At 49.7% G+C, this 20,586-nt stretch overlaps 1 protein-coding gene across 1 annotated transcript in view; it reads right to left on the bottom strand.

Moving 5' to 3' along the window:
- PTK7 (protein tyrosine kinase 7 (inactive)) overlaps nt 1-20,586 on the bottom strand; it is a 62,654-nt gene that overhangs the window by 3,212 nt on the left and 38,856 nt on the right. Inside the window, exons 6-17 of the mRNA XM_078446899.2 lie at nt 19,473-19,621; nt 18,958-19,224; nt 16,630-16,763; nt 16,355-16,490; nt 16,079-16,198; nt 14,405-14,554; nt 14,139-14,289; nt 13,913-14,040; nt 12,487-12,690; nt 11,575-11,730; nt 10,712-10,944; nt 9,678-9,758 (exon numbers count right to left, since the gene is read on the bottom strand). Coding sequence (XP_078303025.1) covers nt 9,678-9,758; nt 10,712-10,944; nt 11,575-11,730; nt 12,487-12,690; nt 13,913-14,040; nt 14,139-14,289; nt 14,405-14,554; nt 16,079-16,198; nt 16,355-16,490; nt 16,630-16,763; nt 18,958-19,224; nt 19,473-19,621 — 1,909 coding nt within the window. The remainder of the gene's footprint in view (nt 1-9,677; nt 9,759-10,711; nt 10,945-11,574; nt 11,731-12,486; nt 12,691-13,912; nt 14,041-14,138; nt 14,290-14,404; nt 14,555-16,078; nt 16,199-16,354; nt 16,491-16,629; nt 16,764-18,957; nt 19,225-19,472; nt 19,622-20,586) is intronic.

Raw genomic sequence — 20,586 nt, 5'->3', positions numbered from 1 at the left:
CTGTTCCTTTTTTACTTCAAAATTACATAATTTCTGCTAGTTGTGCTTAAAGCAAAACAAGAAATATGCGTGTGTGTGTGTTTTCTGAGCATGTGTGTGAATGTACGTACACATGGGACTGGCTGCCTCCAAGCAGAGGAGCTGGGGACTAGAGAGTAGAAAAGCCGGGCAATCTAAATATTTTTAAATTGTGAATTGCATAAGAAAACATCATAAAATATACATATACTCCTACAAATTAAAAAGCTCACACTCAGGTAACTGTCACTAAGTAAAAACAAAAACAAAACCCGACAATTCTAGCATCCCAGAAACCCCAAGGGCTCCTTTTTAATCATATATTCTCCCTCTCAAGAGGTAACCCCTATCCTGCCTTTTACAATAATAATCTCTTGGCTGTTCTTTATAGTTTTCCCACTTACACATACATTCATTCCTAAACCACAGAATTCAGTCCCGCTGAACCAGATAAAGCTGGAAGTACTTTTGGGTCTTGATTCTTTCACTCAATATTGTGAGACCCATCCGTTTTTGTGTGTGTTTGTTTGCGGGGACCACTGTACTTAGTCCTTTTTCACCATAAATACACCACAATTCATTCATTCTACTGCCAATGGATATTTGTTTTTCTCCAGTTTTTGGCTATTAAAAACAGTGCTGCAGGACACCTTGGTGGGTTAAGCATCTAACTCTCGATTTCAGCTCAGCTCATGATCTCATGGTCTTGAGATTGAGCCCCGCATCGGGCTCTGCGCCAAGCATGATGCCTGCTTAAGATTTGCTCTCCCTCTCCCTCTCCCTCTGCCCCTTCCCCGCTCAGGTGTGTGCTCTTTCTCTGTCTCTCTCTAAAAACAACAGTGCTGCTATAATTGTTCTGATGGGTATACATGCTTGAGTTTCTTTAAAATACTGAGACACTGGTCACAGATTAGGAGTATCTCTAGCTCTACAAAATAATGCCAAAGTATTTTCCAAAGTGTAAGAGAGTTGGGGATATTTTTCACTGATCTCCTTTTTAAAATGTCGAGCCATGGGGGCGCCTGGGTGGCTCAGTCAGTTGAACTTCCGACTTCGGCTCAGGTCATGATCTCACAGCTCACAGGTTCGAGCCCTGTGTCAGCTCTGTGCTGACAGCTTGGAGCCTGGAGCCTGCTTCAGATTCTGTGTCTGCCTCTCTCTCTGCCCCTCCCCCACTCATGCTCTGTCTCTCTCTGTCTCTCTCTCTCTCGAAAAGAAACATTAAAAAGAAATTTAAAATAAATAAAATGTCGAGTCATGTGTATTATTATTATTGTTATTACTATCATTATTGTATATAATACATTACTTAACATATTAAATGGAATTACAATTAAATTATATTAACATTTAAAAAGTATGTATCGATGGACTGGACAAGTATGGAGCACCTGGAGCACTGGACACCACACACAGCTGGGTGTTGGTGGAACAGAACAGGCACAGCAGGGCAGGGGTCCCAGTGAGAGAGCAGTCTAGAAAGGAGATGAGAAGTGTACCTGCAGGAGGCTGCCACCACCAGGGAGAGGGTGGCCCATGCCAAGCAGGAAAAAGCAGAGTATCAGGGGAGTGCTTGTAAAGACCCAAGGCCCCTTCACTCTGTCACCTTATATTCAAACCCTGGGAGCACCCACTGGGGATGCGTATGACCTGTAGCGTTTCCTTGTATATAAAAACAAAGCAAACAAATGAAAAGAGGTCCCTGGGGGAGCTTATTTAACACGTTACTGGCCAGCTGTGTGTTTCTCCTGGCATACAGGCTCACTCTCAGGATTCATAAGGGAGAAGTCACCTACCATGTAATACAGTCATGAAGAAATGAAGATAAGAATGCTGCCAGTAACCAATCTTATCAAGGAAATAAAAATCACGGCCTAGTGATACCATTTTACATGTATCTGACTGCAAAAGGTCAAAAGTCTGCCATTTATTTCAAATTGTTCAGGAAAAAAATACATAAAAATAATATCCGTGTATGGGGCGCCTGGGTGGCTCAGCCGGTTATGCGTCCGACTTCGGCTCAGGTCATGATCTCACAGTTCGTGGGTTTGAGCCACGTGTCAGGCTCTGTACTGACAGCTCTGAGCCTGGAGCCTGCTTCGGATTCTGTGTCTCCCTCTCTCTCTGCCCCTCTCCCATTCACACTCCATCTCTCTCAAAAATAAACATGAAAAAAAACTTAAAAAAAAAATCCACGTACCTATAGCAAGAGACTGATAAAGCAAATGGGGCAAAATGCAAATAATTGAACCTGGGCAAATGGTTTGTAGGGGTTCCTTGAACTATTTTTATCCTCTTTTAAGTCTGAAATATCAAAACTTACCAAACATATACACACATACACATGCACACAAATGAAAAATAACACTAAGTAAAAGCAGCCCGTGTGTGGACCAATGATGACAGTATGTCTTAACCAAAGACTATGGTTAATCTGCTTCTATGATCCTGAAGTTCGGAAACGAAAACAAGCGAATGGGAGCGGTAGAGGGGCTGCTGGTGCAAGAAGGAAACCATCGAGCCAGAGAGAAGGGCCCGGGAACATGCTGAGCGCCTGCTGTATGCCAAGCCCTGAGTTAGGCTGGCCGCCTCTCCCACATACACCCTGTAGTGTGGGGCTCATCCTCAGCTTTACCTGTGGTCCCCTGCAAGGCTCCGTACCCAGTCTAATGCCAGAGCCCAGCTCTCTCCCCAACAATACAGCTGCCTCTCCTGGCTCATATCACTGGTAATGTGGGCACGGGAAGGGCTGTCTACCCATCAGCAAGCCCGGGGGTGGGGTGCTGGCTACAAACTGACCCTCTAGCATCCCTGTGGCTCCAAGCGGTCTCACTGACCTGACTCCCAGGGTCACAGAAAGGCCGGCAGAGGACGAAGCCTAAGCACCAAGAGGGGGTCACTCCAAAGACAGATCTCAATCTGTGTGCACTGGCGAGTGACATCCCTGTGGGCCCCACTGCCTCCACTGGTGGTTTGCTAACTGTAGTGACAACCTATTAGTAGGTCATGAAACCAATCGAGTGAATCAAAATGGGCAATAAAAATTTTTAAATGGAATGAAAAATATCAGAGTATATATAACACTTAGTAAAGGTAAGTATCATTCATAAAACTTTTTTCATTAAAAAAGTACATATACATGCGTGTGTTGGCTTGTGATACAAATGTGCTATTTGCTACTGTAAGTCTCAGTCAAAAGTTTTAAAAACAACGGTCTATATACAGATGGCCAATAGACACATGAAAAGATGCTCCACATCACTCATCATCAGAGAAACGCAAATCAAAACCACAATGAGGAGCGCTTGGGTGGCTCAGTCAGTTGAGCGTCTGACTCTTGATTTCAGCTGGGGTTGTGATCCCAGGGTCGTGGGATTGAGCCCGGTGTCGGGCTCTGCACCAAATGTGAAGCCTGCTTGGGATTCTCCCTCCCAATCTCTCCCTCTCTCCCTCCCTCCCTCTCTTTCTCTCTCTCTCTCTCTACCCATCCACCCCTCTCCCCGACTTGTGCTTTTCTCATTCTCTCTCTCTAAATAAATAAATCATACAAAACACACAAGATATTACCTCACACCAATCAGAACGGCTAGTATCAAAAAGACAAGAAGTAACAAGTGTTGGCAAGAGTGTGGGAAAAAAGGAACCCTCATGCACTGTTGGTGGGAATGTAAATTAGTGCAGCCATTCTGGAATACAGTATAGAGGTTCCTCAAAAAACTAAAAATAGGGACGCCTGGTTGGCTCTGTTGGTAGATAGAGCATGCGACTCATTTTTTTTTTTAAGTTTATTTGAGAGAGAGAGAGAGAGAGAGAGAGAGAAAGCAAGCACACGAGTGGGGGAGGGGCAGAGAGAGAGGGGAAAAGAGAGAATCCCAAGCAGGCCCCACACTGCCAGCGCAGGGGCTGACGTGGGAGTCGAACCCACGAACCCTGAGATCATGACCTCAGCCGAAGTCAAGAGCCAGAGGCCCAAACAACTGAGCCACTGAGATGCCCCCAGAGCATGCAACTCTTGATCTTAGGGTTGTGAATTCAACCCCATGTTGGGCATAAAGATTACTTAAAGCAAACAAACAAATAAATAAAACCTAAAACATCCTATTAAAAAAAAACAACAACTAAAAGTAGAAGTAGCATACAATCCAGTAATTCCACTTGTGGGTATTTACCTAAAGAAACAAAAACATTAATTTGAAGAAATACATGCACCCCTATGTTTACTGCAGCACTATTTGCGGCAGCCAAAAATGAAAGCAGCCTAAGTGTCCACTGATAGATGAACAAATAAAGAAGAGGTGGCATATATGTACAGTTGAATATTATTCAGCCATAAGAATGGGATCTTGCCATTTGTGACAACATGGATGGACCTAGAGGGCGATACAAAAGTCAGACAGAGAAAGACAAACACCATATGACTTCACTTATGTGTGGAGTCTAAAAAACAAAACAAACAAACAAAAATAACAACAATGAAGAAAAACAGACTCATAAATACAGAGAACAAACTGGAGGTTGCCAGAGGGGAGAGGGGTGGGGGGATGGCAAAATAGAATACATAAATATAGAATACATAAATACAAATACAAATACAAAATAGAATACATAAAATACAATGTATATAACAACAACAACACTAGGTTGTACACCTAAAACGAACATAGTATGTCAACTATACTTCAATTAAAATTTTTTAATTTAGGGGCACCTGGCTGGCTTCGTGGGAAGAGCGTGCGACTCTTGATCTTGGGGTCATGAGTTCAAGCCCCACGTGAGGTATAAAGATTACTTAAATCAATTTTAGAAAACTAAAAAAAATTAAAAAGTCACACATAAGAAATGGTTTGGGGAAAAGCAAACGGAATATAGAACCTGTTAAAAAGTTAAATAAAACTATACTTCGTTAACATCAGGAAAAAACACAATGAAAAAACGGTTTAAACCTGTGCTGTCCCAAACAGTAGCCCCTAGCCCTGTACGATTATGTAAGTTAGTTAAAACCTAACAAAATTAAAAATTCAGTTCCTCAGTAGCTCTCGCCACATTACAAATGCTCAGTGGCCACGTGAGGTTAGTGACTACCACGCCGGACGGCACTAGACAGAAAATATTTCCATCACTGCAGGAAGTTTGGTAGACAGCACTGATTCAAATCACCACCAGACTGGACTGATCTATATATCCAATATATTGGCTGATATTGCATATGCAGAGGTGCTGAATCAGGGATACCATCAAGAGTTGGGAAAAATCTCAGGGTACCTGGGTGGCTCAATCAGTTAAGCATCTGACTTCGGCTCAAGTCATGATCACGCGTTTCATGAGTTTGAGCCTCGTGTCGGGCTCTATGCTGACAGCTCAGAGCCTGGAGCCTGCTTCAGATTCTGTCTGTGTGTGTCTCTCTCTGCCTCTCTGTCTGTCTGTCTCTCTCTCTCCCCCCACCTCCCCTGCTCGTGTTCCCTCTCTCTCAAAAATAAACACTAAAAAAAATAAAAATTAAAAAAAAAAGAGTTGGGAAAAATCTCATCTTTTTGGTGTATTTCCCTTAACAAAATAAAGACAAAATCTCCAGATAGCGTCAACCAAACATGTATAACCAGTGAGGAGAGTTGAAGAAGTCATGTGAACAGGTCCCCAGGATGATGGAGTTCCACCTGGGTGCACAGCCCCCCTGTGTCTTCAAGGAAAAGTAGAGGCCACCACATACTCCCAAAGTTGCCCCCAGACTGCCATCCTCAGAATGCCCCAAGTGCCACTGGTGGTAAAAGGGCGAGATGACAACTGAAGTGGCCGTGTCATTAACAACCAGACTCTATCTCAGGCTTCAAAACTGCAGGGCATTGTCCAGCCTTGCCAGGTTATCTGTAAGGGACAAAGGCTTTTGTTTTTACTTTCTTACTTACTTAGAGAGAGAGCAAGCACAGTGGGGGAGGGGCAGAGAGAGGGAGAGAGAATCCCAAGCAGGCTTCGCACTGTCAGTGCAGAACTGTGAGCTCAAAGAGGCACCTGGGTGGCTCAGTCGGTTGAACGTCCGACTTTGGCTCAGGTCATGATCTCACAGTTCGTGGGTTCGAGCCCTGTGTCAGGCTCTGTGCTGAGAGTCAGCTTGGAGCCTGGAGTCTGCTTCAGATTCTGTGTCTCCCTCTCTCTCTGCCCCTCCCTGACTTGCACTGTCTCTCTCTCTCTCTCAAAAATAAATAAACATTAAAAAAAATAAATTAAAAAAAGAGCTGTGAGATCATGACCTGAGCCGAAGTCAGACACTTAACTGACTGAGCCACCCAGGCGCCCAGGGACAAAGCCTTCTGTAATGTGACTTCATCAGACTAAGCATTCCCCCCAGCCTGCTCTCTCTGATCTGGCTCAATAGCTAAACAATCTGCTACTAGTCAAGGGAAACACAAGACAGTGGACTTGGCATGGTGACTAACTTGCTATCTTTCCAGAGCGGCAGTGCTTCTGGAAATGCTGGCTAAGTGAGGACAGTAAAAGGGAATTCTGCTAGGCCCAAGCCAATTAAGTGTTTCCTTACTGCTGGGCAAGATGCCATCAGATGGCCACAGGATTGATTTCCAAATACTGTTATAAAGGCCTGCTCTTTGGTAAAGACCAGACCCACTGCTTCCTTTCCAACATGACAGTCTCAGGGCTTGCTCAGGTCCTGGCTAACCCTTCACGACAGCATTGTGCCATTCTCATGCGACAGCATCTGATTGCCTATACTGTTGTCCTCAAGGTGTGCTAAGCCGACCCTGTTCCTCATCCTGTCACTAGCCTGCAGGGACCCAAAGAGAAGTCACAGGTTACAGTTCCCTGACTTCAAAATCTCCATCATCTCATCAGCTACTCGAACAAGCATTACCTATAATTATGCCAACACCCAGGGCCCGTGTCTGATTTCTGTCAATGCTTCACTGATATCCTGAAATTCTCCTGGGGTTCTCCCCAGCCCCTCACACCAACTAGACACTCCCGTTCCAATTCTACCTGGCCGTGGGAGCACCCTGCCTACCATTCTGCCTCTCTTTAAAAACTTAACTCTTCCTCCTTCCATTCCCCTAGAACCCTAGGAATATAAAGTGATGCAGCGGTTCAATAGATTATTATTAGCACAAGAAAGTGTCTACAACTTTTAGTATACCTTTCCTAAGAATTTTCATTTTCCTGGAATCCCCAAAAAGCAGTATTTTTCAAACTACTGATCAAGCCCCACATGGGTCTCAAAATCAATTTAGTGGGTTAAAAAAAAATAGGATAGAAAATATCAAGTGCATCAAATACAATGTTTGGAAAGTTTAACTTGAGTTGTGTGTGTGTGTTCTTTTTAAAAAAATTTTATCTATTTTGAGGTGGGGAAAGGGAGATGGGCAAAGAGAGAGAGAATCCCAAGCAGGCTCCATACCAGCTGCCAGTGCAGAGCCCGATGCAGGGCTCGAACCCATGAACCATGAGATCATGATCTGAGTTGAAACCAAGAGTCAGACACTTAACCAGCTGAGCCACCCAGGCGCCCCTATGTGTGTGCATGCTATTTGGGGCATGATGTAAAATGCATTTCTTTCTTTTGAGAGAAAGAGAGAGAGCTAGAGAGCGAGCACGTGCACGTGTGCACGAGCAGGAGAGAGGGAAGAGGGAGAGAATCTTAAGCAGGTTCCACACTCAGCACGGAGCCCAGTGCCCAACCCAGGGCTCAATTCCATGACCCTGGGATCATGACCTGAGCCACAATCAAGAGTCGGAAGCACAACGGACTGAACCGCCCAGGCGCCCCTAAAATGCATTTCTTATAGGGAATCCTGACAAACATTTCAAAGCCAGTATCCTATACACCAGGACTCCTTGAACTTTAATGAGCTTAAGAATTTGCTGGAGAGCCTGTTTGAAAAACGCAGGTCCTCAGACCCCATCCTCAGATATTCCTATTCTCTCGGTCTGAGGTATGGTCAAGAAACCTACAATTTTTATTTTACGCAAAACCCATCTCCCATACGATGCAGAATATTGTCCTTGAAGAACGTGGAACCCAACTTATTAAAGCTCTCCATCACATTTAAGATGCTAGGGAGGAAAAGTGGGGGACAGATCTTTAGCACAGGCTGTGAGGACTTTCAACCAAAGAGAGTCCCTCAGGTCATGTGACAGAGGTAATTGACTTCCTGTCCGCTTGCCTACATCCCTATCCCAAACAAACCTACCTGACTCCCCTCTTTCCTGAAGCCATTCCCTTCCTGCCATTCAACTACTTCCTCTCCTTGAGAACTGAACTCAAATTACTTTTCTACCAGGAAACCTTCTTTGTTAACCACACCGTCTGTCCACCTAAAGGATGCATGTCTTCGATGTCTCTTAATTTATGTCTGTCATTCACTTCCCGTGTAATACCTGAAGTCTATAAGGCACATGCCATATTCATTTTCCCAAGCTCCCTTACTAGATCCTAAATGCCCCAAGGACGCCTGGCAGTTTCAATTTTGCAGCCCCAAGGGCCCTTAGGGCCACGACTGGCTCAGTAAAGACTCATTGGCTCCTTGCATGTCCTGATTTGTGAACTCTGGGGCCCTGACATCCTACTTAGGCTGAATAGCACATCCTGTCCTGTGGCTTTCCATCTACAGCCACTGCAGACAGTTCCTGCAGCTTGAGAGGTGGAGACAGGGGCCTGGTATCAGGAGGTCAGCTCTGGGTGACCTGGGGCCAGGTCACTTGTCCTATGTGGGCTTCGGTAAATTATGAGGAAGCCAGCCTGAAGGGTGCAGAGCCATTTCCCCAGGGGTGGCCAGGGTCCCATCCCCCTTACAGATCAACCAGCCGTACCTTTCTTTCCTGCCCCTGAATCTGTGACCTGGGTCAACCTACAAGGCAAGGAATGGTCACCTGGGAGGGAGGGCCCTAGCAGTCACTGCCTACCTGCCCTGCACTGTGACTGGTTTATGAGGTGACTTTGCCATCAGCTTAGTAGCAGAATGCCCAGTCCCAGGGAAGGAGGCGGATCCATTTCAGAGGGGAAGGAAGGAGGCTGTGGGCAGGAAGAGCTGGGCCACAGAAGGTATCAAGGTATCGTCTGAGGAGGGCAGGGGCAGTAGGCAAGCTTTCCCTGCTTCACTGTTTCAAGCCAGGTCTGCTCCACCATGGGGCCCCAGCCAGGGATCTGTGCCTGGAAGGCAGGAAGAGAACCGGAAGGAAAGGCTGGGAGCCCACAACCCAAGTGAGAGCGAGAGTGTGAAACCACAGGGAGTGAAACACGGGCAGCCCTTTCACAGAAGAGACTTCCACACTCAGAGGCTGATGAAACACTCTCGGGGCCACACCCTGCCCTGCCTGTCCCCTTTGCGGCTCCTCCAGCTCAGTGTTCACTGCAGGGGGCAGACATACTGCTCTAGCAGCAAGGGCCAAGAGCAGCCCTTCGAGATGAAGGCACCACAGCAACACACAGGCATTTGGTGGCCATGTGATCTGGGACAAGCCACTTAACCTCTCCCAAGCCCCAGGTTCTTTATCTACAAAATGACATCTGTTTCAGAGGACACTTGTGATCACAGAGATAACACATGTAAAGTCCCGCCTGGTCCACAGGGAGCATTCTGTCAGTGGCACCTCTGTTATGATGACTGCCCATGATGCTGGCCCACCCTTGGGGACCTCTCCCGCCCTGTCCTCACCTTCTGCTTAGTGCTGAGGGGCTGTGACTTCAGTTTTTCATCCTTGCTCTGGGAAATCCTCAGGAATTGTTTGAGGTCTCCCTGAGGGAAAAGCCAAGCATCGCTGTCAGGTCAGAGGCCAACTATTATCTCCAAAGCATCAAACCAAGCAGGTGCTCACAGAGTGCCTACCTGTGCAGGTGAGAAGCCCTGACCTGAACCTCCACCCCCACTCCCTTGCAGGAAGTCCAGTGGGAATTTAAAAATATATAGAAAATGGGTCTTAGAAGCTCTCTCAGTCAGAAAGACTGGGGAACTGCCATTCCTACCCTCAGGGGAGCTGCAAACAGGTGGGTGACAAAGCCCCTGCCCTCAGGGAGCCTCACAGACCTGAGAGGGAACCCCTGTCCCCCAGGGGGTTATTATCTGATAAACATAGGGAGGAGGGAAGGAACAGCAGCAGCAGAAACATCCATAAAGTACTCATAAGCAGCTGCCAATGGAAAGAGAATTGCTCCTCCCCTTCCTGTGAGCTGGGCGAGGGTGTGACAAGCAGCAGCTTGAGGACCAAGGGAATAAGGCTTTGATCGGTTGGGGGGGAGGGATGCACAGTAAGAGGCATAATGGGACACGGCAACTGAGGTGGGAAGAGAAGGCTGGCAACTGGGCTCACACCGGTGCCCGAGATGGTACGGGATGCCAGAAAGGAAAACCAGTCCTGCTAAGTTTATTCCTAAAGGCTCATGAGCCCTGGAGAGAAGGAAAAAAGACAAACCAAAGAAAACCCAAGTCAAGGAAGAAGGCCTGAAATGCATCCATGTGGTGCACAGAGGGAGAAGCTGGGAAGAACCGGGGACCAGACCCCCAGGCATGGGGCTGGAGGACAGGAAAGATGGACAGGCAGGTGTCAGAGAGCTGGCAGGGACCGGAGGCTGAGTGTCTCAAGGAGGCAAGGGCAGGCAGACGGAGACCATGTGAGAGGAGGCTCCCGTGGTGCCCCACCCCCAGCCAGAGCCTTAGACTCCCAGGTCCCCTCCCCCCGCAGCCCAGCGTACCAGGTCCACGTACTCCAGCACCATGTAGTGGGGTTCGGCCTCCCGGCACAGCCCCAGGAGCCGCACCACGTTGGCATGGTTCAGCTTCCCAAACATCTCGAACTCCCTCCGGAAGTCCAGCTGCTGCTGCTCGTCCCGGCTCTGCAGGCTCTTCACAAGCACCAGGGTCTCCGCCACCCCCTCCTCCAAGCCCTGGGCCTTGGCCAGGAACACCTCTCCAAACTCACTTTTCCCTGCGGGTGCAGGTCCGAATCCATCAGCTGCTTTCGCCCAAGCAGAGGAGCCTCTGACTTGGGGAGGTGCCTTGCCTCTCACAGAGGGAAGCCTTTGCTGTGCCCCACCCGGCTGGATGGGGCGCTGGCCCTACTTGTGCCGTGTGACCCTGAGCAAACCCCTCCCTACCTCACGCTGGGCTTCACAGTCTCCAATGAAACTGTGTACAACGTGTAAAATGAAGGGTGGAATTCGTAACGAGCATTTTCCAAAGGAAGGCTCGTCTGAGAATTTTAGGTGGCTCTTGATAAATAGGTCAACAGGTACATGTTCTAATGTACACTCAGAAAAAATTTAACTCCCACAGATCTGTAATTTCTCACATTTTCTCCTAGAACAAAACTAACTCCTGTTAAGTTTTGTTTTGTTTCAAATCAGTTAATCTAAAGGAAACGTCAAGTAATTAATGTACAGGAATGACCACAACTGTGGAGGTAAGGCACGTACAGGCACTGGGGACACACTGCACTTATCTCCCCTGTGCCTCTCGCCCCCTGCTCCAATGTCCTAAGTTTTAGGGACTGCAGAGCCACCAGCCCTAACCTAACCTCAAGACAGAAGCAGGGATAGTTGTGACCAAGGCAACGCACCCAGTGTGGTGATGGGCTGTAGGCTCGTCCTCGGGAAGTGCATCTTATCACTGGTGCTATGGCGTTTGTTGGTGGCCGCAGGGCCAGAGCCCAAGCTAGTCAAGGCCACTTCCTCTTGGATCTCCGCTGAGGGCTGCCCATTCTGCAAAGGCCCACCTGAAGAGAAGGAGCATGGTGGGGCGGGGTGGGGGGGGGTGGGGGGGGGGCAGGGGGAGGGGGTATCAGGATGAGACCACTCTGGCCACCATGGGGACCTCACTCCTCTCCCCCAAACCTCCACTTCTGTCAAAGTGGGTCCAATCATGGTGTCCCACACAAAAAGGCCAGTCCAACTGATGAACTGATGGGGAAGGGGCGAACAGGCATCCCTTAAATCATAACCACGTGTTGAGGCAGCTGATCACAACCTCGGAAACAGAACAAAGGGTACAAGTCTCATCTGAACCACTGGTCCCTGGACACTATGTTGACAGAAGCGTTTTTGCTTTCGTAGGGCCTCCTCCGTGCAAAGCCCTAAACAGGCACAAAGGGGAAATCAGAGTGAGGGAGCCCCAGGCCTTGCTCCTGAACACCTAAACTGATGGGGGAAACCCAGGAGAAGGGAAACAGACAGACTGGGAGACAGGATGTGCAACAGAAACATGAATGTGTATACTAATTGCATCTGCGGTTTAGTAGTGCACGGAGAAGGCAGGGAAACACAGAAGCTGGCCCGGAAGCTCCAGCGAGGAAGTCTTGAGCCAGGTTGCTCAGACACCGCGGCCGTGGGAATGGGCCAACTCCAGGCTTCCAGCTAGGGGTGGGGCAGCTTGGCCAGGACCCAGGCTGCCCAGCGCTGCAGCTCTCTCTGTGGCCGCAGGAGGGCGCTCAGCACCTGCACACAGGCACCACCTCCACACCACCGCCCCTCACCATTGAGGCACTCCATCTCGGGCTCCTCGCCCTCTGGCTGCTTCTGAAGGCGCTTGGCCTTGCAACGCTTCTTGCAGTAGAACATGAGACCCAGCACGGCAATGATGTAGGCCACAGCAGCGCCCACGGACAGCCCGATGGTCTGGATCATCTTGTATGGGGGAGGGCTGCCCAGGCCCTCTGACTCCTCCAGCACCGGCTTGTCTGAGAGACACAAAGAAGGGTCTGGGCAGGGGCCTGTGAAGCAAACCCGGCCCTACTTCTCAACTAGCCCTTCCCCACCCTACGCAGAGACAACCTGACGACCTCGATGGTCTGGCCAAACCAGAAAACCAGGAGGGGTCACCACTGTCACTGGCTTTAACCAGGGCTGGGTCCTTGGGCCCTACCAAGGTCATAAAGAGTTCTGAAGGACATGAGGCCAGTGATTCCCAAGCTGGTGTGCATCTGAACATGAAGCTAGGAACACACATTTAAAAAAAAACACATCTGTCAAGATGTCAACACAAACCTGCACTATTGCTAATAAGCTTCCTACGTGACTTGACATCTTGAGCCAGGCCCTGAAGAGCAGCATTTGGGAATTTCTAGTTTGAGACACTGCCTGACACAGAGCAAGTTCTTAAAGAAATGTGTTTGTGGAAAGGATCTTCTATTCCAGTGAAAGAGAAGCCAGGAATCATTAGGGAAACTGAGGGAGAGAGGGCTGTGGGGGAGACGATGCAAGATCCCCTGACTCCTGCCTCACACCTAATGTTTCTACAAACGGGCCTTATCACTTCACTATTTCCCATGTAAGTTCCACAGAATATTTTGTCTAGAAAAACAGTTCTGCTGCTAAACCACAAAAGTTTAAGAACTTCTTGTTGAAACCACTCTCATCTTACAGATACAGAAACAAGCCCCTAGAGAGGAAGTAACACCTCCAAGGGCACAGAGCTGGTTAGCAGGAGAGGCCAGATCTGAACCCCGAGAGTTCCTGACTCTAGGCAGAACCTTTTACCTGACACATCATCCTCTCTGGGCCTCCAGAGCAAAGGAACCCTTTCCTGCTGTCCCCTGGCCTGTTCCCCTCCCTGCCCACCCAGATATACGTGCGGCTGCTGAAGGAGACCTGGGAAGAAGCATTTTAGGACAAGAGTACTACCCCCATGCCTCTCCCCAAGTTGCGTGCGTGTGCACGCACACACACACATACACAAACACGCAAACACCAGCTGTGGCATGTGAAATCAACAACGGCCCAGCTCTAAGCAAGGAAGCTGACACTATGCCATGGCATGGTGGAGGGGACACCACTGAATCCCAGCCCCCAACACAAAAATGGTTTAAGTGTCTTCCATATACAGGGGATGACAATGAAAATAAAGAGAAAGAAGTCTGGCCCCACAACTTCCTGTGCAGGACATCCCTCCCCAGCACATACCCACAACATAGAGGGGAGCCTCCGTGTGTTTGATGTTGCAGCTGTTGCCTGCGATGCAGGTGTAGCGGCCTGAGTCCTCAGGGGCCACGTCATGGATCACCAGGGAGCCATTCTGGAAGATGTGCATTCTGCCAGGAGAGAAGCCACAGCACTGCACACCTTGCCAGCTCCTGGGCAGACCGGCCGCAGGAGAGGTGCAGTAGGTAGGGGAGGGAGACGGCCCTACCTAGGTCCCAGCTTGGTGGGATCCAGGATGCGGTCTTTGCCCTTCCACTGGATGAGTGGCTTGGGGTCTCCTTGGGCCTCACACCGTAGCAGGGCTGTGTGGCCCTGGTACACAGTCGTGCGCTCTGGTTCCACCTTGAAGGTGATGAAAACTAGATGGGAAGAGCCCAAAAAGGTGTAGGGAGCAGTGAGCAATGGGGCTGGTGGGGTGCGGGCTGCCCCATGGGGCCTGCCAGTCCCAGCCCCAGGGCCCTGCCACGGTCGCACCTGCCACAGTAAGCTGGACATGGGCACGGATCTGGCCCTGCAGCCCATTGGAGGCGATGCAAGTGTAGTTGCCGGCGTCATCACGGGTCACCCTGGAGAAGTGCAAGGTGCCTGCATTGTCTGTCACCCACTCCGGGAGGCTGCTTCCATCTGCAACAAAGGGAAAATCACAGGCTTGGCCAGAGTCACGTGGGTGACTGGCAATGCGCTCTGTCACTCACCTCTACTCAAAATCATGCCATTGCTCCTGACTACCCACAAAGTCCAAACTCCTGAACCAGGCGTTGGGAAGCCCCCGTTACTTACTCCTTCCCCAATTTTTCAGTCCTACCTCCTTCCACTGCCCTACACAACATTTTACTTTTGCAAAATTGGACTTCTGATTGGGCCCCAACTCTGCCCTGTTCTCATCCTCACTGCCTGCCACTTCTCACTCCTAGAACCCTTTCCTGCTCTTTGCCACCATCCAGGCTTCAGATCCACTTAGAGCCCCGCTTCCCACAGAAAGCTTCCACCAGACCACCTGAGCAGGGAGAGCCCACTTCCTCCTCAAAAGCTACAGTCTTACCCTCTCATTCACACTACTCATGGAGATGTAAAAGCTGGTCCAGCCCTTTGACAGTTTAGCAATCCATGGTAAGGGCTGCAAAAATGTGCATACCCTTTTATACGTAATTATTCCATTTCTGGGAATTTCTCCCAAAGGAAATAAACCCAAATCCAGAAAAAACTTTGGCTTAAAGATGTTTATTGCAGCAATAAAAAGAGAGAGAGAGCGAAAGACAGAGAAAGAGAGAGGGGAAGAGGGAGGATGGTTAACAACCCAAATCTCCAATGTTTAGGGAATATTTAAGTAAATTACAGTGATTCCAATCATCAGAATATTATTACAATCATCAAAACCAATGTTTATGTATATAAGTATGTGGAAATGCTTGACAACATTAAGTAAAAAAGGGTATAAAATTACATAATTAAGTGGGTCTTCTTTTTCTATAGTGAGCAGAACTTACTCATGTAAGTTTAATAAGTGAAAATTATATGTTTAATAAAATTGCTATGTACAAACAGAAAGATACACATAGAAAAAGAAAGGGGAACACACCCAAAGATTATGGATGATGGGATCCTGCATTTTGCCTCCCAAATTTTTTCTTTTCTTTTCTTTTTTTTGTTTTTTAGAGACAATGCATGTGGGGGAGGGGCAGAAGGAGAGGAAGAGAGAGAATCTTAAGTGGGCTCCACGTTAGGCACAGAGCCTAACATGGGGCTTGATCCTACAACTTTGAGATCATGACCTGAGCTAAAATCAAGAGTCAGATGCTTAAATGACTGAACCACCCAGGCACCCCCCATCCCGAAATTTTCTAAAGGGACCCTTGTCTTGTTACTTTTATGTCCCAAAGGATGACTATTTTGAAAGTGAGAAGGAGGACTTTACAGCGCTGTCTGGACCAAGTCTATCCCTTGCTGCCTCGTGTTGTCTAAGGCCATAACCCAACCTCGGGTGTGTCTGGCTCCTTTCTTCCTAACTGGCCTAAAATTGGTCCCACTTTTCTGGTTTTTCCCACAATGCCTGGCACGGTGCTGGATTCTCGGCTGGTCCTCAGACATGCACACATCTGACAGTAGGCTGTCCTACCTGCCCCCACCCCATGCCCACCTGGTACCCACCTGCCCGTATCCATTTAATAGTGGGCTTTTCTCGGCCTGTGGCTGAGCAGGGCACCGTGGCCTCCTTGTCAAACTCCATGCACTGCTGCGGCCGGGGTGGCGGTGTGAACTTGAGTTTTTCTGTGTCAGTCGAGGGAGGGTGGGTGAGTAGAAAGAGTTGGAACTGAGGCAGCTGGAGAGGCCAGGGCAGGCCTGAAGATCCACGCCCCTGCTGCTCCTTCCCCTTTGCTCTCCTGCCCACTGGGCCGGGAGCTCTCTTCACTCACGTACACTCACCCAGCACTTGCACACGGGCTTGGGCCTCGACGCTGCCGGCTGGGGTGCTGCTCACACAGCGGTACCACGTTCCATCGTACACCTCCACGCTGTTGATACGCAGGGTCCCGTTCTTGGAGACTTCGAACCGTGAGTCCTGCGGCACGCATTACGTGACTATGAGAGGACTCTGCCCACGGCCCCAAAAGCGTCTCCCCGAGGGCAGTTTCAGGGGAAGGAGTGCTAGCCAGGTGACCACAGTGCCCTCTCCCACCAGCAGCAAACCACGTTCTCACCTCTGAGATGAGCATCTGGTTTCTATACCAGACGACTGTGGGTTTTGGTGTGGCCTGGGTCAGGCAATGCAAATACCCTGGCTTGCCCTCCTCCAGCTGGCTGTCCTGGGGCTTCTTCAGCCATGTGGGCACAGCTAGAGGTACAAGGAAAAAACAGAAGACCAGTTAACATGTTCGCACAACCAAAGGATCCGATCCTTAAAAACTCTAATAGCACACTCAACCCTGAGCTCAGAAGCCCACCTGCTCTGGTGAAAACTGCGGCAACTACTCCTTAGGGAAGGTCTATGGGCAGCACCTTTTGAACATCGTCTTACTTAACAGTCACAATAAACCCCCTCAGTATGTATTCCTATACCCATTTTACAGCTGAAAAGACAGAGGTTTAAAGAAGTAACAGTGATGTGCTAATACCTGATAGAGATAGGATTCAAATCCCTGGTCTACAGGACTCCAACACCCTTGCTCTTTTTATTACACTGGAACACTCCAAGGCCTGGTCCTCAGATCCCTGGTGTGTTCTAAATTTTTTTTTAATGTTTATTTATTTTTTCAGAGAGAGACAGAGACAGAGAGCAAGCAGGGGAAGGGAAGAGAGAGAGGGAGACACAGAATCCGAAGCAGGCTCCAGGCTCTGAGCTGTCAGCACAGAGCCGGATGCGGGGCTTGAACCCACAAACCGCAAGATCATGACCTGAGCCAAAGTGGGACGCTTAACTCTCTGAGCTACCCAGGTGCCCCCCTGGTCTGTTTTAGCCATACTTGTCCCCTGAGTGATCTCAGCCAATCTGTGGCCTTCAATGCCATATGAGCAGATGATTCCCAAACCTATACCTTGACTCCTGACCTCCCCCCATACAAGCTTCAGACTTGCAAATCCAACTGCCTACTGCCATCTCTGACTGGATATCCAACAAGCCTCTTGGGTTTTCTATGTACAAAAGTGAACAAATCATTTCCCCCAGAACCTGCTCATCCCAGTTTTCCCTGTCTTGGTCAACATTGCCACTATGCAGCCAACAGTAGAAGCCAAAACCTAGCCTTGACTTCCCTCTCCACAGCCCTATCGACTTTGGCTCCAGAAACTCCTGAATTTGACCATCTCTCTCACCTCCACTGCTACCACTTCTGTTCCAGGCCCTTCAACACTGCCCCTGGATGATTACACTCATCCACTAACTGGGCTCCCTGTTTTGACTCCTGCCCCTAACATTCTGGTATTCTCAGAACGGCTAGAGTGATTTTTTGAGAATGTCACGCTCCGACTCAAAACCCTGTAAGGACTTCCTGTCTGACTTGTGGCAGACTGTTTGCAAAGAGGACTGTAAACAGTTCTTCCATCCTTTGCTTCTTTGTAATGTGTTGCTGCCACTTTCCCCACCAAGAGCCAGTCTAGGGGCGCCTGGGTAGCTCAGCTGGTTGAGCGTCCAACTTTTTATTTCAGCTCAGGTCATGATCTCACGGTTTTGTGGGTTCAAGCCCCGCGTGGGCTCTGCACTGACAGAGCAGAGCCTGCCTGGGATTCTCTCTCTCTCTCTCTCTCTCTCTCTCTCTCTCTCTGCCCCCCTTGATTGCACTGTCTCTCTCAAAACAAATAAGTAAACTTAAAAAAAGAAAGAGAGACAGTCTATTTCTCTACTGCCTAGAGTCTATGTGGCCGGTGACTTGCCTGGCCCAAAACAGAACACGGTGGAAGAAACACTGAGCAACTGCTAAGCTGATGCCTTGAGAAGTCTTCCAGGTTCCACTACTGGCCTCTCGAACCCCAGCCACCATGTGAAGAGGCTGGAGCTGGCCTGCTGGAGCCGCCACGGGGGAGACAACCAAGGCACTCTGGTAGATATATCCTCCGTCAACTTCGAAACATGCAAATGAAGCCACCGGGGACCAGCTAGCCACCAGCCAACCTATCAGCTGACTGCAAGTACATCTGATCTTTCTGACCACCTTGTAGGGTAAGTAGTGGGTTATCAATCCCATTTGATGGATGAGGAGCCTGAGCCCTGGCAAAGCAGGTGGCTTGCTACCCATCGCTGCTCTGTGCACCAGGGAAAGAGTGGGACCTGGGTCTCTAGACTCCCAATCCTTTGCTCCTCCTTTCCAGCCCAAGGGTTGTTTTTTTGTGTGGGCTGTCACCCCGACTTCTGTGCCTGGCTCTCCACTGTCACCTCCCAGCAGCCAACGGAATCCCAAGCAAGCAAGGTCCATAGTTGAGAGGGCCGCAGGTGAGCACCAGGGAAGCCTCTGTACATCGCACCCAGAGAGCAAGGCCTCAGGGGACCTGGGCTCCCCTCCACCTCGCCTCACCCCTCAGGGCAAAATGCTCACTGGCCACAGTGATGTTGACATCCTGTCGCCGCTGCCCGGCCAGGTTGGCTGCGTGGCAGGTGTAGACACCAGCATCACTCTCCGTGGTACTGGCAAACACCAGCTCATGGCCCTCCTGGAAGACCCTGCCACGGGTGGGTAGCCGGACTCCTGCATGCTCCCACCACACACTGGGCTCTGGCAGACCCTGGGGGGGCAAGCAGGCCACACGCTCCTCGCTGCCAGCTGTGAACACCCGTGGCTCAAATGGTGGCATGTCTTCAATCTCTGCAGGGATGGGAGCAGGAGGCAAACAACCCGATTACTGTGGGTCTCAGGGTACCTCATGTGGTCCCAGGGCAAGCTTTTGGCCCTTTCCAGCTCAAACCCTCCCTTAAAACACTGCATCTCCTCTTCCTGCCCCCAGCATCCTCTTTCTCTCTCTGCACTCTGGGTGGAATCAGGAGCCTAAATCTCTACGTGCCAACGAGGTTGAAGGTGGCCCCCACCTCAGCACCCTAGACCCAGGGACCTACCTGCCAGGTGAAGCGTGGCCTCAAGGACGACAGGAGGGCCCCTCTGCCCCTGGCCAATGCAGCGGTAGACCCCTGCGTTGCGGGGCCGGACCTGGGTCAGCAGCAGGGACCCGTTGGCAAACACCGTGGCTCTGCGGAGGTGTGGGGGACTACAAAGAGGAGAGAATGCTATTTGGAAGAAGTGGCCCCACGGGCATCCTTCTGGAAGGGAATGAGATGGAACCCCATGCTGCAATGGTCAGAGATGTAGGAAGGAATCAGCCAGGAAGAGGACAGGGATAAGGAAGCCAACATGTCACACTGCTCTGCGTGTGTGTGTGTGTGTGTGTGTGTGTGTGTGTACGTGTGTGTACACGTGCATGCGTGCACTCACTCACGTGTGTGTGTGGGTGTGCTCCACCTACAGGAGACTCAGCTCTCCGGGTGGCAAGGTGAGCAACAGTGTCAGTGAGAGATAGTGAGTCATCAACAGCATGTACCTGGAGAGACAGAGGCCCACCTCCCCGCAGGGTTAAGACAGGCCTGCCACTAGGGCACCCAGCCCCAGTAGTCAGAAGCCCCTGGGCCACACCAGATCAAAACCGCTGATGATTTCCTCAGGGCTGAAGCTAGGTGGGATCCAAGCCCCCCACCTAGGACCACAGCCACACTCGGCACTGCAAAGGTGCTCTCTGCTCTCATAGTGCCTGGGTAAGGACAAAAGTCCACATAAAGGAGCTGGACCTTCCAGCATATTCTGGAAGTGACTGCTTCCTCCAAAAAGTGCGTGTGTGGGGGGGGCAGGGGGGGGGGGGTAAGATATCCTTACCATTCAGGACCTTCCCATCCAGACTATGGTTATCTAGGTCCCCTGTGTCCCTCCAACCCTGGGTCTCTACTCCCCATCCCAGAAGACCCATATAGGCAGGAGGGGAGAGAAGAGAACGGAGCCACCACTAGCTCATACAGTGCCGTGGTGCAAATGGGAAGATGCCCTTTCCGGAGACTCTTCCCTTTGTTGGACTCATTTTGTAATAGCAAAACATTCTACTGCCATCTGCTGGAAATTCGAAGTAACACACATATAGATCTAGGATGTCTGCAATACTAATGACTTTCTTTTAGAGAATGCACT

Source organism: Panthera onca, chromosome B2 (assembly GCF_046562875.1).
Source record: "Panthera onca isolate mPanOnc1 chromosome B2, mPanOnc1 haplotype 2, whole genome shotgun sequence".
NCBI classification, from domain to species: domain Eukaryota; kingdom Metazoa; phylum Chordata; class Mammalia; order Carnivora; family Felidae; genus Panthera; species Panthera onca.
Note: the sequence above shows the minus strand (reverse complement) of the source record. Positions and strands in the feature narration are given on the sequence as shown.